Raw genomic sequence first — 17,835 nt, 5'->3', positions numbered from 1 at the left:
TTTTTCCAAAATTGTTCAGTCCTAGTTTAATCTAATATTGTGTTGTTTATAGTTTAGAATGAATTATTGTTAGTTTATGTTGGAAAATGCATGGGATTAGGAACTTAAGATATAACTGCGTATTGAAATGCAATCACAATATTGGGTAAGAAAATAAACACAATTAGATTATTTTCCCAAATCGTTCAGCCCTAATGCTGAGAGAGCCGGGATAAACGATCAGCAGTCTGAACATGATATTTTGTTTTGAATTTGACCGGATGCTCTGTGCTTTCCTGAGTCTGACTTTATGTTTAAGTTTGTCTGCGCTGTTCAGTTTGAAGGGTTCTTGATGCAGCAAAGTAGAAAAAAGATTTGACATGTCTCCTGAGCAAAGTGGTGTTTCTAGCAGACCCTAGAGATGGGAACCAATGAAAAATAACTTAAAGAGCATGGTTTGCTCTCGACTGTGCAGCAGAATAAGTATCGTCTAAATTGTAAAAATACATTAGCAACGTCTGGCACCCAAATCCAGCCAACAGAATTGTGCAATTAAGATTATATGCAAAAGTTTCCATACCATTTTTTGAACAATAAGGACTTTGTGTTTTTGTTAGCCTGATGTGTGATATATGTGATGAAGTTCTGAGGAGTAGCCCCATTATTACGTTCAGATAGAAACTGAGCTTTGCCGAGCCAGTAAGAGGAAATCATTATATCTGCTGCTCTCATTCCCTCTTGCCAAAACACACCAGCGAGTGAAGTGCTCCCAAATGTAGCGTCACACACACGAAGTGTGTGTTTATCTGTGCATGCATAATGATCCAGCATGTGAGAGGCTGGTATACAATGTTTCAGCTGATGAGCAGCCATGAATGGAGCAACTGGGCTGGGGGATATAACCACATTATGCTGAGGGTCTGAGTGCATGTGTGTATATCCATTAGAGACATGGGCATAGGGCTGAGGTATTTGTTTCACACAAGCTTGCACCTGCAGCTTCTCAGCCTCTTTGATTGAAAGACATGGCACAGCAATCTGGTCTGATATGCAAAGGATAGCCTCCCATCCCCAACCATAGTCATCAGCCAGCCCCAGGAATCTGGCCGCTTCCTTAAAATGTTCTCTTATTCCATTTCCTGCACCAGACAAGGCAAGGATAAACGCCATACCGACATCACAGGATGTGCTGAAAGTTCAAACAGAAAGCTAAAATTCTGTCTGCTGACATCAGCATGGGCCACTGGGCAAAAGAAAGATCACAAAATCTCAAATTAACCGTGAAATCTTAGGATACTCATAACGAAATCTGCAGCTGCACTTAATTAAGCTGATTTGCTTATTTTTGTTGCTTTTGTGCTCCATTTCCTCGGCAACAATGAGAAAGTGAATGAAAGGATGCAAAGCTATACGAACATAAATAGCTGGGTTTTACTTGATCTTAATGAATGCTGAACAGTCTGATTACTTTGAGGGAAATATAATCACTTTAACAGAACACGCTGTAATTGAAGGACACCGTTTCATTCACACCTTTTTTTTGTAGATGCAAGTAAGAAAAGAACTCTATGTGCCGCAGCAGCGGTGCCTCCTACACTCTGTGACAGGAGCCTATGATGTCACTCTGGACTTTAATGGGTCACACTTCTCTGCAGTCTCTCCACACAGGCATATACGTTCAAATTCCACCGCATGCATGCAGGAAAACTAACTGTACAGACTCTGCAACACCAAACCCCGCCTTCTGCTCACTGCCAGCAACCCCCAGAGCCCGAAACCTCACCCACCCCCCACTGCAGGTGCACATACACTCGCATACGTGCACACAAGCACTATGCCAGATCTCAACAGCTGCTATATATCGCCATTCAGACACCCTAAGAGGAGCTACAACGACAAGGCCCCTAAAAATGTAAAATAAACAGCTGCGGGGGGGGAGGGGCTAAATAAGAGCAGCAACCTTTAGAAAAACACTATGAAGCACTTCTACACTCCTGTGGACCTCAAAAAATTTGTTTAGCCCAAGTAAATACAAAATGCAGCTTTAAAATTTTGTTCATTTATTACAGAAAAAAAGCCATCCAAACCTACCTGACCCTATGTAAAAAAGTAATTACCCCCTCTAAGTTAATTCATAAATTAGACAATAAGATAAGATATTCCTTTATTAGTCCCACAAGGGGAAATTCAAATTTACAGCAGCAAACAAAGCAGGCCATTGGCAACAGAAACACATTAGAAACAGAGGACAAATAAAAGTAGTATTACAAGAGCACTAATAAATATAAAAATACTAAAATATGGAATATAAAATGTCAACTTACAAATTAACTGTGATTTACCACATCTTTTGGAAAGCTGAACTTAATGTCATAAGTCCCAGCCAGGCCTGATTACTGCCAGACCAACTGAATCAAGAAATCACTTCACTAGAACCCGACTCAAAGTGAAGTATGCTAAAGGTTCTCAAAAAGCAACACATCCTGCCTCCATCTAAAAAAGAAATTAAGGACAGGCCAGAAACAAAGTCACTGACGTTTATCAGTCTGGAAAGGCTTACAAAGCCATTTCTGAGACTTTGGGACTCAAGCAAACCAAGGTGAGAGCCATTATCCACAAGTAGAGAAAACTTGGAACAGTGGTGAACCTTTCCAGGAGGGACAGGCCAACCAAAGTTACTCCAAAAACACACTGAGGACTCATCAAACTAACAACCAGCTATTCGGTTTAGGGGGCAATTATTTTTTTCACAAAGGGCCAGGTTAGTTTGTACGGCTTTTTCTCTTAACCCTCAGGCATCACCAGGGACATTTTTTGTCCATTTGGGCTAATTTTTCCTCTTTCTCTGCTCACCATTTTGGCTGTGTTAGTGCATATGGTCTAATTTTTTGCAACAAAGTTTCTTTCTGGGCAAATTTTTTAATTCAAATTTCAATTGCTCTAATAGGTCAGGGGAACATTGTGACACAAATTTACTACCCTTTAAAGCCATTAAGGACAAAAATGTCCACTTCCAAAAAAAATGTTATAAAAACTTAACAGATTAATATTTTTTCTGCTTTTTTGCATAAATCTCTTAAACAACTTCAGCTGTGCTCAAAACTACTAAACATTCAATCATTTTGAGGATTTTAACCTTTTAAATACCAGTTTGATTACTTAAAGTCGTTTTTTAAGGAAAAAAGTGAAAAATATGAAATCTTCCTTAAACCAAATGTTGGATGGCTGAGGCATTATTTTTAAATTCAGCTTGGATATTTCAATGATTAGCCAAAATACTGACTTTGATGCATTTTCAGTTCGATCTAAAACTTACTACCCTTTTGAGTCATTAAGGACACAAACATCCACTTCCACAAATGTCAACACAAATAGTATACATTAATATTTCTTTCTGCTTTTTTTTGGTCAAATCTTGTTTTGAGTTCTAACCAATACAATCAATTATCGAAAAATTTTCAGGATTTTAACCCTTTAAATGCCAGTTTGATAACAGGATGGTCATATTTTTTCTAAAAAAAAAAAAAAAAAAAAAACCCACACAAAACAGTAATTATTTTCCAGATAACTATTGTTGGAGGTTGGGGTGTGTTTTTTTAAATCAGTCCTGGAAATGTCCAACATCAGCCAAAAAATTGACTCTGATGCATTATTAGCTTTTGTGTGGCATTTTCCTTAATGACTCAAAAGGGTAGTAAATTTAAATCTGAGGCTATACAAAAACTAAAAATGCATCAAAGTCAATATTTTGGATAATCATTGACATGGCCAAGCTGGATTTAGAAATAATGCCCCTGCCATCCAACATTTGGTTTAATAAAGATATCACATTTTTTTCACTTTTTTTCATCAAAAACATTGACCTTAAGTATTCAAACCGGCATTTAAAGGGTTAAAATCTTCAAAATAAAGGAATGTTAGGTAGTTTTGAGCACAGCTGAAGTCGTTTAAGAGATTTATGCAAAAAAAAAAAGCAGAAAAAATATTAATCTGTTACGTTTTTACAGCATTTTTTGGAAATGAACATTTTTGTCCTTAATGGCTTTAAAGGGTAGTAAATTAATGTGATGCCTGAGGGTTAATAAAAAATCCACAATTTAAAAACTGCATTTTATATTTGCTCAGGTTATCTTTGCCTAACCTTGTTTGATGATGTAAAACATTTAAGTGTGACAAAGAAGCAAAAAAAAAAAAAAGAAAGAAATCAGGAGGGGGACAAATACTTTTTCCCAGCGCTGCATGTTAGCCTATTAGCTTGTACAACCAGCTTAACAACACTACATTTACTGGAATAACAGAGCCTGGCAGACCTAACACAGACAGATGAATGTGCACGGCTAAAATTTGCTGCAGGCATGTGCGCATGAGAGTGTGCACAGTGGCAAACCCACAAGGTGAGATCAGAGAACATTTAGTGCCATCCATCTCCCTCAGAGTGGGCGCTCCTGTCCCTCCTGGAGGCTCATCACAGATGGGGCTGCTATGTGCAGCCAGGACAGAGCAATAACAGCTAAAGGTCAGACGGGGAGAATATGAAAGCAGAAAAGGACATCCAGGGTACAAAAGACAGCATAAAATAAAAGCTGTAAATTTATTATAAATGTTGCTCTAGTGTAACTGTCAGAACATCCATATAGAGGACAGAACTGTTGACATCATCATCTTATTTATAAGCAAAACCACCATTTTTCCTCAAGTGCTACAGTTTTTTATAATACACATATACTTATGTAAATGCCATTATAGTTTCTCCCAGCAGCCTTTCCTCGCTCTTTCTCTGTCTTTGTGGCACAGGGTCAAGGAGAACAATGGCCACTCCGTTGCTCTCAGGGCAAAACACTAGAACGAAGGACGATATTTATTCATCTCAGAAGCAAACACTCTTTACAACAAGCTGAAGGCAGAATAAACTCAGAGGTCAGGCTGAGCTGGGCAGATAAGATACTCAAAGAGGAGACAGAAATGTTATTCAGCTCAACGTGCATTACAAGCACTTTCTGTTCCACATGTGAGCCAAAGAAATCTGACGCAGTTTAGGCGATCCCAATGATGCTCTGTTAGCTTGTCTATGTTTTGGGGAATGCAGTCCTTGATAGCAGCAGTTCCCTCTGTGCTGATGGCCATCACAGGACATTCTGTGCCCCTGGCAACGGATAAACATCTGGTAATTACTGACAACAACTCATTTCCTGACTGGACACAACAAGGTAAAAAAGGAGGGGCATATTTCTCTCAACATTGCTGATTAGCTTAATCAGGGAAAATGCAGAGATGCTGCAGGTTTTGAAGTGCTTTCAGCTGCAAGAGATGAAAAAGGTGAAGGATCTCTGAAGAAAAGTGGCCTTTTATTTTATTGCAACTAGCCATAAAACAGTTTCGGAGAAGAATCAGACGTGAAAGGGATAAGAAGAATTTCCATTAGACAGAGATTACAAAGCTTACCAAGCTATTTGGACTGATTTATTAGCAATAAGAGTCTATTCACTGAAGGTTCAACCAAGGCTCATATTTGAGGTTTCAGCACTTACTAAGCCAATTTCATATGTTTGAATGTCCCAAAAAAGTTAACATCTCTTACGCAGGGGTGTCAAACTCAAGACCTAAATCCAGGATCCAGCCCCTGCTGTGATCGAGTTTAACACCCCTGTCTTACAGCATTACTATTTAAGGATAATCAAACAACTTCAAAACTATTTCAAGATATTTATTTAATTTTATCCTAAGCTAAGGCCAGGGATAAAGGAGGATTTGGTGGACCAAAGAGCCTGTAAAAACAGAGTCTGTCTCTTCTCTGCATAGCTGAAAACAAAAGGTTTCACAGCATTCCTGTATCACAGAAAAACCTCTTGTGGCATTTCCCCAGGAACCTTCCCACATTGTCAAAACAACTCAGGTCACAACACTGAAAAATGGCCAGATGTCATTGGTCAACAAGGTTAAAACAATGACTGAAGTGGTTGCAGCTGAAACCCCTTCCTCTGGAGCAAATCCACTTGGACACTTGGCCCTGAAGTTTTTGTTCCTTATTCAACCAAAGTTTCTCTCTTTCTTGGACTGATTAAAGTGAAAACTGTGCACCACAGAGGAAAAACACCAGTAAGTTCAGTCATCAGTGACACAGGCTCAGCCCAGGAGGGGGTCAGGTATTCACAGGGAGAGTTGTAGTAGTAGTAAGAGCTGGCAGCCCCTCAGTTCACTGCTCAAAGGTCGCCTGCTGCTGAGTAATCCTGAGGGTCTGTATGGCCAACAGCACTGATTGGAGGGAAAGTGGGCTGCGATATTTAAAACCTCCTTGAGAATAAGCCAAGGGGAAGGTGATGAAACAGCACCGGCCTTCTCTCTTTATGTGTGCCAGCCTCTAACAGGGGGCCAAACGTGGACCCCAACCCATCCTGAAATGTGATCCGACAGCCTGGACGAGAGCAGAGAGAGCCAGGTCTCTGGGGACTTGTGTGTTTGTGTCTGTGTGTGCACAATCTGCATTTGCTTTGGCTGCTAAGCAGAACAGGAGGACACACATTTAAATAAAATTGACTGAGAAAGAACAGGAAGAGACGTGCCTCGGCTGTTACTGACAAGTCAAACACGGTGAAGTACGACTGTAAAATAACTGTTCATTACTGCCTTATTCTGAAACACACTTCACAGAGAGAGACTGAGAGCAACTGTTCTTTCTAAATATGTGGGGGGAGAGAGCAGAGAGCACACCCCTGTGCTTACACGAATCTTGAGAGAGCGAGAGAGACGAGACCAGTGTTCAATCTGTCCCTGCGGGTGTTAAAGCGCCTCTCTTTCTAAACTGAGCAACACCTCTTTTCCTCCTCCTCCTCCCCCTCTTTGGTAAATAAACAGTTCTTTACAGAGCCACTGTGTCAGGCAGGGGCTCTACGATATGTATTTAGTATATTTAGAGTATTTTAATAGAACATTAATAATACACATCACCAATAACACGCTAGATCAGTAGGCTTACAGTCATTCAAACAAAGCTAACTCATGTAGAGGAAATAAGACTGCAGGACAGGAAGGATCAATAAAACTTACAACTACATGGAAAAACCTGACTAAGATATACTGGTCTGCCATATTCATCAGCCAGTATCCACCAATTACAGGTATGTTTGTTTCTGAGAATGTTTTCTGACAGTATATCGTCCATATTAAAGCCTCCATTATCTATACTGCTCGCCCCATTCAGGATCATGGAGGGCTGGAGCCAGTCTCAGATGGCGTTGGGCAAGAGGCAAAGTACTCCCTTGACAGGCTGCCAGTCAATCACAGGGCTGACATATAGAGACAAACAACCTGGCATTCTCACCCTCACACCTACGGGCAATTTAGAGTAACAGGATGTGGTAATGTTGACAAAGTGGTGGTTTATGATCGGATATTTAGCATGTGTTTTTGGCTGTTTGGACCGATCTGCTCCACGTGGATTGACGCACCTTGGCAGCGGCCTGTGCCAAAAATAGACCTGGAGCCTGTCTCCCATGAATTGGAGAGGCGCTTCAGGGATGTGCCGGTGCCAGACTGGAGAAGGTCACTGGAAATGCTCTGATTGGCTAGAGAGGGAGCGATTTGCTCTGCAGTAAGATCCCCTTGTGGATTGTGGCGCAGCCGTTGCATGTGTAATTGTGAGGTTAGATTACCAGTAGGCGCTCATTAGGTAGCTAGGTATTCCACAGAGCATCACCCAAGCATCTCATGGTTACTCTTCTCTCTCCACTTTAGAATTGTTTGACAATGTTTAATCATTTAACCGTCCTTAAAAAAAATCTTTTTATCAGAAATTTCTAGTTGTTTTACAATGGCGTTTTATCTCCCCAGTGATAATGTCCACCCCTATATTAATCTATGCGGAGTACCCCACCAAAATAATTTTGAGACAATATTGGTGGAGAAAAAAGCAGACTGCTGACATTTTTGCTAGTTTCAATCAACATTACATTATCTGCAGGGACCATGCAGTTATCTACTGGTATTAGAGACAAGATAAGTTACCTGATACTAGTGGATTTTACAGGGAACACTGTTTTTAATATTGAACATCATACATTTTGATACCAGATGTGACATTTTAGGTAGAGTTGGGATACAATACCAGCGCTGATGTCTGTAATAGCCTCCTGTATTGTATCTGTAAACACTCACATTGGTGCAAAGTAACTAGTGTTGTTCCAATTCCAATACCAGTATCAGAAATACGTCAGATACTGCTCAAAATTTAAACACTGGTATCGGCAGGTACACGAGTTTGTGCACCGATCAGATATTGGTTTAGCTTTATATTTTGCTTTGTTTAGCCATGCTAAATGTCAGCGCTATAAACCAGAAATCAATTCTTCGCTGCCAGAAAGCACACCATGCACAAGCTAATGTGTTTGGAGCAGTGAGGAAGAACCAAAGGCCCCACCGCAGCAGCAAGGAATGGTGGCTGCGTGACAGTTTCTCTCTGAATGTGATCGTTACAAAGCCTTCCAGACCAGCGCTGTCGTAGACGACAAGAAGTGACACAGCTTATCAAAAGTTAAACAACTTTTGAACCATAAATCGTTGCCTCTTACTTGTTTTTTTTCTTGAAGCTAGCAGTTGTGCCTTCCCATTGACGCTATTGATGCCTTTGAATCCCTTGCAGCAGCATTTTCAGCAAGCCTGGAACTCGTGTGACTTTTGGGGACTTTAATGATTAAATCCACACCTGTAAACCCAATATTGAATGTCTTTTTTTATCCAATTGAACTGAATTATGATCATTACCGCTAGCTCAAATGCTAACTGCAGTATTGTTTACCCTTTGTGAGGGTCTGTCAGCCAATAGCAGGCCGTTCCAAAATCACGTGATGCTGCCGGAATAGAGCATAATGGAGAGAGACAGAGAGAGCCTGTGATGCAGCCCCTGTATTATTGTTAATTTAATATTTAGCGGTAAAACTCAATAATCAGTAGAAGAACAACTTTAGGGTCACAGAGATGCTGTACATTATGATTCTATTTGTTGATCCACGTTCTGAGTCAAAAAAAGGACTATAATAATTTGCTAGTCTGCACAGTCAGTCCCGAGAGTTCATGCTGGTATCAGATCAGTACTCGATATCCCAACACCTTGGTATCGGAATCGTATCAGGAAGGAAAAAATTGGATTGGAACATCCCTAAAAGTAAGCGAACAGTCAATCTCGATTTGGTCGGATTGCTTGATCATGCAAAAATTATAATCATTTTTATGTTGATTGCTGCTGAGATCACCATTATTAAACACAATGACCCACTGATTTTACTACATCTGCATCACACGCATTTATCAAACATAAACACACTTTTAAAACTGCAAAGAATGAAAATAAATGAGTGGGAAAACATAAGGATAACGGTGGATACTAACACTAAATAAGAAAAAATACTTTCATGGCAAAAACTCAACATATGCCAGATTACACATCTGAGGACATGAGACGCATGTGATCATATAATTATGATAATCTGGTCCTTATAATCGAGGGAAGCTAAAATTGAGATTGAAACTCAATTAATTAAAAGTTCTAGAAATTAAAAATCTTTTTAAAATCTTACATTAACTACAACTCACAGTCTTGTCTTTTAGCTGTTCTTCATTTGATGTAAAATTTAGGTATACATTGCAGTAAATTAAGGCTAAGCAAAGTATTTATTGCACAATCCCATATTACAATGTATTTGCTCTCTATAGTGAAGGCCTAACATAAACAAAAAGAAAATAAATAGCTGCAGCTATGCCAGGTAGATTTTTGCAAAATGCTAGATGCATTCATCTACTCTGGAGGCTAATGTTGACATGCAGACAGCAATCTAATCAGAGCTGACCTCCACATTCATCCCACATCAATAAGAGCTTCTCAGCATCATTAGCTTGTAAATCACTGAGGCCATCAGCGGAAAATAAAACAGAGGTCAACGGCCACTGTCCAAAGCTTGGAATGGATCAACAATTCAATGAGGAGAATGCAGGTTATTGATCGTTTTGATCTGTGGGTCATTGTGCTGCCAAACCAGACCGAGATGGTGACAGACTGTTAGATGTTGGAGACATTCAGAAACAGCAGAGACGACAAAAAAACAAAACAAAACAAGAAAAGCCTTGCAATGTTTCAAATAAGTTAACTTCCAGTCATACCGTCACTGAATTGTTGTAACAATGAGCCACCTCCTCATAAGACAGAGAAGCCTTTCAGAGAAGGACACAGACAAATGTTTACCATAGAGACGCCAAGAATGGTATGCTGTAAATCTGTCAGGGCAGAAAGAGAGGAAAAACTGAAGAAGGGGAGAAATGTGCAGAGTGGATTGCTTTGGAGCCTCCAGCTCTTGCCTTAAAACTCTCTGGAGAAGTTCTATAAATCCACAAAAACCTTCAAAAAGACCCTCAGAGCTAAATTGGCTGTACACTAATTTCACTGTTTCCTTACAAAGTAGAGGAAAAGTTCGGATGCCCTAGCCATTACATTACCATAGTGACGTGAGGCCAGAGATGGGAAATGAGGCGACGGGACAGAGGGAATGCCCTACTGTGTATGCATGCATACACAAAGATAACATCCTCACAAAAAAGACCCACATACACCATTTCTCTCCCTCCAAGGGCACCAGAAGTACCCCCTCAGTGTAAACCGCATTGTCCTACAAAGGCAAGCAGCTCCTCCCCTCTGAGCCAGTGTAAATTGAAATGGGGTTTACATTAATGGGTTATGGGGAGGAAAAAACACTGCAAGGTATGAGTAGGGGAAAGCCTCCGCGGGAAATGGGTAGCCTATATTCAACAAATTAAGTTGGGGAAAAGATGTGAAATGGCCTTAAGGTTTTCTGGGTGAGAGGGTGCAGCAGTAGCCTGTTTCTTTCTCTCTGTAGAAGAGAAAAAAGTTACGCTTAAATGTTCAGTCTTACATTTTAACAATAATATGTTTTCTTACTTTAATTAAACAACAAATCCTGACGCCTGAAGATTGAATAAACCAGCTTGGCAGGCCAGGACTTGTTTGACTGTTTTATTTAAATGTACTAAGACATGCGTCAGTGCATGTCAAAGATAAAAATGTCCTAAAACGTGCAGATAATAAAGCAGAGGTGCAGTTACCATGGTTATCTGAAACGCAAATCGAGGACTCTTCTTCTCTCTCCCACTAATCTGCTGTCTCTAACATGTCAGAGCATGCCTCTTTGTTTTCACAAACCGTGCTCTGCTGGAACCAAACTGATTATCCTCTGAAAGTAGCCATCAAGGTCAGCTGCTGCTTCTGATGGATATCTGGACAAGTGGATGTCTTGACTGTGATGACTCAATGAGCCCTACGAGAGCTGATAAATGACGGCCCTTTGCTAGGTTGAGGGCACAGCGGGTCTCTGTGTTTGAGATTGTTTTTTACCTTGTTTTCACAGGTTCAATAGCTATGCAGCACTGGCTCCCTGTGACGCAGGTATCTGATCGATACTGGGTCTCAGGGGCAGCAGAGCAGGCAGAAAAAGGACTAGGCAGCTAATATGCTCCATAGGTTGCGTAATGTTGTGATCAGGGGGATAGTGTCAGCATCGTCAGTGCTGCACAACCATTTCTGTTGTTTCTTGGCCACAACAGCGCATGCATTACTCTTAACATGACTGTAAACAAGGAGACAAAGAGGTAATGGGGATCAGAGCGAGGAATTTCAGTGTAATTCACATACAATATATTACCAGCTGTAGCATGATATAGCAACTCTGCAATAAGTGATATGTTGCAAGCTGTAGAGATTAATTCCATTAATTATAATTAAGGTCCACAACTAGTGCACTACTTTTTAATTGCAATTAATTGCATGACTTATTGTCCCTTTCAGTACAATTATATTGAGCCACATCAGCGTCTCCCTGCAGCCACAGTGATGCAAAATAGCCCAAAACTGCTCTTTCATGTCTCGTTTAAAAAAAACATCACATACAGCTAGGTGGACAAGTCTAACATCATCTGCACCTTGTGTTATCAAACATTCATCTTTTTACTGTTTCCCTATTTCCTGTGTTATCCATAACGAGCCCCTTAAGATCTTGAATCTACCTTTAAAAGCTGGTCTGAATCCAAACAGGAAGTCAGAAACCCTCAGTTTAGGACAGTAGAAAGACCCAAAATGACACCGTAACAGTTTTGAATGCATGACAGTGGAATTTTGTGGTAAAAAGGATGTGATTAATCGCAGTTTACAACAGAAATGCTGAGATTAATCGTGAATAGAAGTCATATTTTTGCAGCCTGAGTTACAAGATAATCATGTGATAATACATCCTTATATCAGATTAACAGAAGAGCATGGCTTACAAGGTGAAGTGCAGGACTAATGCATCTTTTTAAACTGTCAGTTTTACCCATAATTCACTTCTTTCCTACACGATCCCACAGTCTTCTTTTATACGGCGGTCAGCTTAGCCTTTGACCACTTCAAATTAGTTTATATTGCTTTCCTTTATGCCAAAAGCACTACCATGAGGAGTCATGACAAAATTACATTTCTAAGAATTCTGATAGATACACTATATTGCCAAAAGTATTCACTCATCCATCCAAATAATTGAAATCAGCTGTTCCAATCACTTCCATGGCCACAGGTGTATAAAATCAAGCACCTAGGCATGCAGACTGTTTCTACAAACATTTGTGAAAGAATGGGTCACTCTCAGGAGCTCAGTGAATTCCAGTGTGGTACTGTGATAGGATGCCACCTGTGCAACAAGTCCAGTAGTGAAATTTCCTCACTCCTAAATATTCCACAGTCAACTGTCAGTGGTATTATAACAAAGTGGAAGTGATTGGGAACGACAGCAACTCAGCCACCAAGTGGTAGGCCACGTAAAATGACAGAGCGGGGTCAGCGGATGCTGAGGCGCATAGTGCGCAGAGGTCGCCAACTTTCTGCAGAGTCAATGGCTACAGACCTCCAAACTTCGTGTGGCCTTCAGATTAGCTCAAGAACAGTGCGTAGAGAGCTTCATGGAATGGGTTTCCATGGCCGAGCAGCTGCATCCAAGCCATACATCACCAAGTGCAATGCAAAGCGTGGGATGCAGTGGTGTAAAGCACGCCGCCACTGGACTCTAGAGCAGTGGAGACGCGTTGTTTGGAATGACGGATCGCGCTTCTCCATCTGGCAATCTGATGGACTAGTCTGGATTTGGCGGTTGCCAAGAGAACGGTACTTGTCTGACTGCATTGTGCCAAGCGTAAAGTTTGGTGGAGGGGGGATTATGGTGTGGGGTTGTGTTTCAGGAGCTGGGCTTGGCCCCTTAGTTCCAGTGAAAGGAACTCTGAATGCTTCAGCATACCAAGAGATTTTGGACAATTCCATGCTCCCAACTTTGTGGGAACAGTTTGGGGATGGTCCCTTCCTGTTCCAACATGACTGTGCACCAGTGCACAAAGCAAGGTCCATAAAGACATGGATGAGAGAGTTTGGTGTGGATCAACTTGACTGGCCTGCACAGAGTCCTGACCTCAACCCGATAGAACACCTGTGGGATGAATTAGAGCGGAGACTGAGAGCCAGGCTTTCTTGTCCAACATCAGTGTGTGACCTCACAAATGTGCTTCTGGAAGAATGGTCAAAAATTCCCATAAACACACTCCTAAACCTTGTGGAAAGCCTTCCCAGAAGAGTTGTAGCTGTTATAGCTGCAAAGGGTGGACCAACGTCATATTAAACCCTATGGATTAAGAATGGGATGTCACTTAAGTTCATATGCAAGTCAAGGCAGGTGAGCGAATACTTTTGGCAATATAGTGTAGCTGTATCAATATTTTGTCCCACCACAGGAAAAAGAATCCCAAAAATCAGTCTGAGAAATGTGATTTTTCTGACATTTCAGAGATATCCAATAACAATAGAAGCAATTATTTGTACCCCTGCACAGACATCAGTGGGACACTGACCATCTGTGTCAGACACTGCAGCAGATTGAGGGGCCCCATGTCCCAATGACCCAGCTACAGTCCATAGACAGACAGGAGGATTAGTCCTGCCATCACGAAGTCCTCTATGAGCTATGTAGAGTATGCGGTATGCATGTACAGGCGATCATACTAAAGCCAGAAGATCCCCAGCATACCACCTAAATTACAGGATACCTGTGCAGAATACTTTAAATGATTTGTGGGGGAATAAAACGGACAGCCCGGTAACAGTCAGACACCTGCTTTTCTGGCTCAACATAAGAGCAAAGTTACCGTACTGCTGCCAGCCTCTACACACAAGCCTGAGGACACAGCAGTATTATTATGCGCACACACAGAGAACAGGACCATTAATCATTGGCAACCCAGTTCTGCTTCTGGCTCCGCACTCCTTACATGTACTGCAGGCCCAAGGTTGACTTTGCAGTCTCTGTATTTACCTCAGTGTGGTGCAGAGGTTGCATGCCATGAAGATTAAATCAGAAGGACAGAGGGCAGATGGGTGAGCGTATTGTTGAATTCAGAAGTTGCACACTTATGCATATACCCTTCTGTTAAAGCATTAGCAAGATCAAACCAGCTTAAGGATGTCTTCTTCTATCAAACATGTAATTTGTCTGTTGTGGGAATTAAATCTGAGGAGACTGCATCAGAGAATAACTAAAGACTCTGCATCCTGTCAAAGCTTGTCAGAGTTTTGATACTCTTCCTGACACAATTACTGATTGAAAAGTAGTTGAAGCTTTAAAATACAACAGCTTTTCAGTGATAATTTTAAACCAAAGCTGTAAGAAGAGAAAGAAGAGAGCAGCACTTGCAGTTTCTCATAATGATGTAAAAGTCATTTGTTAATGTTTCCTTCAAAAAGAGAGAGCAGTGTTTTCAGGATGAATCATTAGTTCTTCATTTTAAATGTCTGTCATCACATTATTATTATTCAACTACAGAGACTGTCTTACCTAGGTAGAGGGATGCATTTTCTTTCTTCACATTGTCGTCCAGGTACGTGGGCCCAAGGGTGTAGATCGGCGTTGACCCCATGCCGACGAGTATCTGGGCACAGATGAACAGAGTCACATACAGGTTGTGCTCGTTGCCTTCCTGGTCTCGAGGGCAGGATGCCACGTCAAGCTCTCGCCCGCTGCTGTTACTACTCTGACAGAGGCCTTCGTGACCTGCTGATGAGTTCATCTCCTGTATCTGGTAAGGAGGTGAGATGAAATGTGGTAGGGAAAACAAAGCTGCCCCTATGGCAATGACCACACCACCTACAGCCAGCCACCGTGGTCTCTGACCTCTACCGCCAAAGTACGAGATGAAGACCACCACTAGCAAGCTGCCGATGTCAAAGCAGCTGACCAGCAGGCCGGACTCGGAGCTCCGCAGGCTGTAACGCTTCTCGATGGTGGTGATGACGCTGCTCAGGTAGCCAGAAACCATCAGCGACTGGATAAAGGTCAGGTAGCACATGCAGAACAGAAAGCAGCGGGAGTCACTCAGGATGACCCGAACGTACTTTCTGGCCGGGATGCGGATAAGGCGGGTGAGAGAGAAACCAAGTTTTTTGCCACCAGCCACCCTGTGGCCCTCCACAGGCAGAGAGCTGCTGAGCCCCACCATGCTGGAGGCAGAGGGGGAGAAGTCAGTCCTGGAAGAGGGCGACTCTGCCTGGCTGGAGTCGGGGGTTTTTGGCTGGAGCTCGTTGTTCTCCTGCACAGCCACGCAGGTGTGGGCGGTGTTGACCAGCTCTGCAGCCTTTCGATCCGGCCGACAGGGTCCGTTCAGGATGGGTAAGCTTTTAGACTTGAAGCAGTTTTCTGGGTCCGTGTACTGGTCCTGGAGCTCGCAGATCTCCAGAGACTCAGACAGGTCGCTGCCCGTTTCGTCGTTGTCTGAGGACGTCATGGTGCGGCTTTTGTTGACTCCTGACTGTGCTGAGAGGTTTGTCAGAAACTAGTGCCACATCAGGACTCAGTAGAAGAAAGACTCTGCCCTGTCAGTAAGACTGGGGCGGACTGACCCCCTCTGGCTATGTGCATGTTTTAGTACACATATTTACAGCAGCTGGGCTCTCTTTGAAAAAGCCTCTCTTGAACATGAAAGTCACAATATGCTTACAAACCACTAAGACAGTGGTGCTGTGACTGGGTACAGGACACCATCACCTTTAAGGACTGAACACCTCAAAGTAATGTCTTAAAGCAAGTTGGTTAAAAAATATATTAAAAACACGTAATTGATAGCAAAGATGTGCTCCATTATTTTAGGATCTCAACTGGATTTTATGGCTCTTTGTTGGATAGCAACCTTCATTCATAATGTCTCCTTTGTCCCATAGCTGTGCAGCATCCTAGAAAAACAGAGGAAAACATAAAAATTAAGCCTTTAACAAGCGTGAATAACGGCAGCTAGCAACTTCTGAAGTGTACAGTGTATGCATTTCTATACCACACAATTTTACTCAGGGTTTTCTAGTAGCCTAATGTGTCAGCGCGTATTAAACCGCTCACATTACGTCGCTAAATTACAAGTTAAACGAAACAAATAGTACACATATATTAAAAATATAAAGTGTAAGAGCAATAACTTCACTGTTGTCAAACTGTCGCAGCGGGCAAGGCTAAATAACACCCAGCTCTCCTTTGTCAAAACGAGAAATTATACCAAGAGAACAAAAGACCACGCTGTCCACAAACGTCTCAGTCATGACTTTGGAAAGAAATAAAAGCGCTTCAGCGTGAGACATTTCTCAAATAAAGCGGCATAAAGTCTCGATAACGAGCAAACGCGATTAAATACACCATTTAAGACAACTTCTGCGAAAGGCTGAAAATACACAGGGCTGTAATACTCACACAGGACAGATGGAGGTAGCCTGTTGTTCTCCACAGAGCGGCCACTCAGTGAATGAAAGCTGGTTGATGCGGATGGCTGCTGCTGCTGGTGGGCACAGGCTGCGTTTAAAGACAGTCGGACATCTAGCAATTCTGTGTAAGTAGCACGAATAATGCACAGAAAAAAAGGTGTTATCCAGGTCACTAAATAACCAAATTGATCAGAAATGCTAGAGGCCATACATATGTACAATTTTAAAATACAACTGAAAAATTAAATCCTCCACAATGCTGCTTGCTGTTACTTAGCACCATAGTTGATGTATTTCATCATATCCTTTTCCCAAGCTATGTGCTATTTCATTACAAAAATGAATTAATCATAAACGAAAATTCTCCTCCTTTTTCTGGTGCTTTATCAAAGTAAAGACAAACATATAACAAAGCTTTCTTAGAATTCCGCAGTAGTAGGACAAACTCCAACGAGGAGAATTGTGAATGAACGCGGCATATCGTGGGGGATTTGTTTTTCACTCGAACAACATCGGGATTTGTAGTTCATTTAGCGAATCCGAAGTTTTTTCCCTTTTATTATTTATAAATTGGAGTGCTGAAAGAAGTAACAGCGACCCGGTGAGACAGAAGGTACGCCGAATTTTCAGGAAATACTAAAATAATTGTGATTCTATCTGCACAGTTTTACTTTCACGTCACTGGAGGACTTCATGTACCAGCATGCATTTCTGCCCATATGGTGGCTTGTTTAGTGCACTACGTCACCCTGACAGCTGGGACCCTTGCTGACCCAGCAGTGATTGACTAGTTTCAGGCTCATATAGACAATGGGCTCTGTGCCTGGCAGTCTCTGTGAGGCAATAAAATAAAAACAAAAATGTCTGAGGATTCTAGTTTTATTTAAATTGATCATTTAGTCACTGATTGCATTTATTTTATTGGGCACATTAGAATTAGACAACCCAAATACTTAACCCTATTTGGATTAATATCATATTTACTTTCAACCTTATTTCATTTAATAACATTACACATCATTAAACGTCTTTAAAGAAGTACA

General features: G+C 41.5%; 1 protein-coding gene across 2 annotated transcripts in view; it reads right to left on the bottom strand.

Annotated features, from left to right (window-relative positions):
- LOC121527457 (solute carrier organic anion transporter family member 5A1) overlaps window positions 1–16,847 on the bottom strand; it is a 79,132-nt gene extending 62,285 nt beyond the window's left edge. Inside the window, exons 1-3 of one of the 2 annotated variants that reach the window (XM_041814428.1) lie at window positions 16,782–16,824; window positions 16,234–16,276; window positions 14,886–14,979 (exon numbers count right to left, since the gene is read on the bottom strand). In XM_041814428.1, the coding sequence (XP_041670362.1) occupies window positions 14,886–14,979; window positions 16,234–16,239 (100 nt within the window). In that variant the 5' untranslated portion in view covers window positions 16,240–16,276; window positions 16,782–16,824. Of the gene's footprint in view, window positions 1–14,885; window positions 16,277–16,781 lie in introns of both variants that reach the window. The other variant, XM_041814427.1, reaches the window with a different exon arrangement.
- Between the last annotated feature and the right edge of the window lie 988 nt (window positions 16,848–17,835).

This window comes from Cheilinus undulatus, linkage group 19 (genome assembly GCF_018320785.1).
Source record: "Cheilinus undulatus linkage group 19, ASM1832078v1, whole genome shotgun sequence".
Taxonomy (NCBI): Eukaryota; Metazoa; Chordata; class Actinopteri; order Labriformes; family Labridae; genus Cheilinus; species Cheilinus undulatus.
The sequence above is the reverse complement of the archived record's forward strand: the minus strand, read 5'-3'. Positions and strand labels throughout refer to the sequence as shown.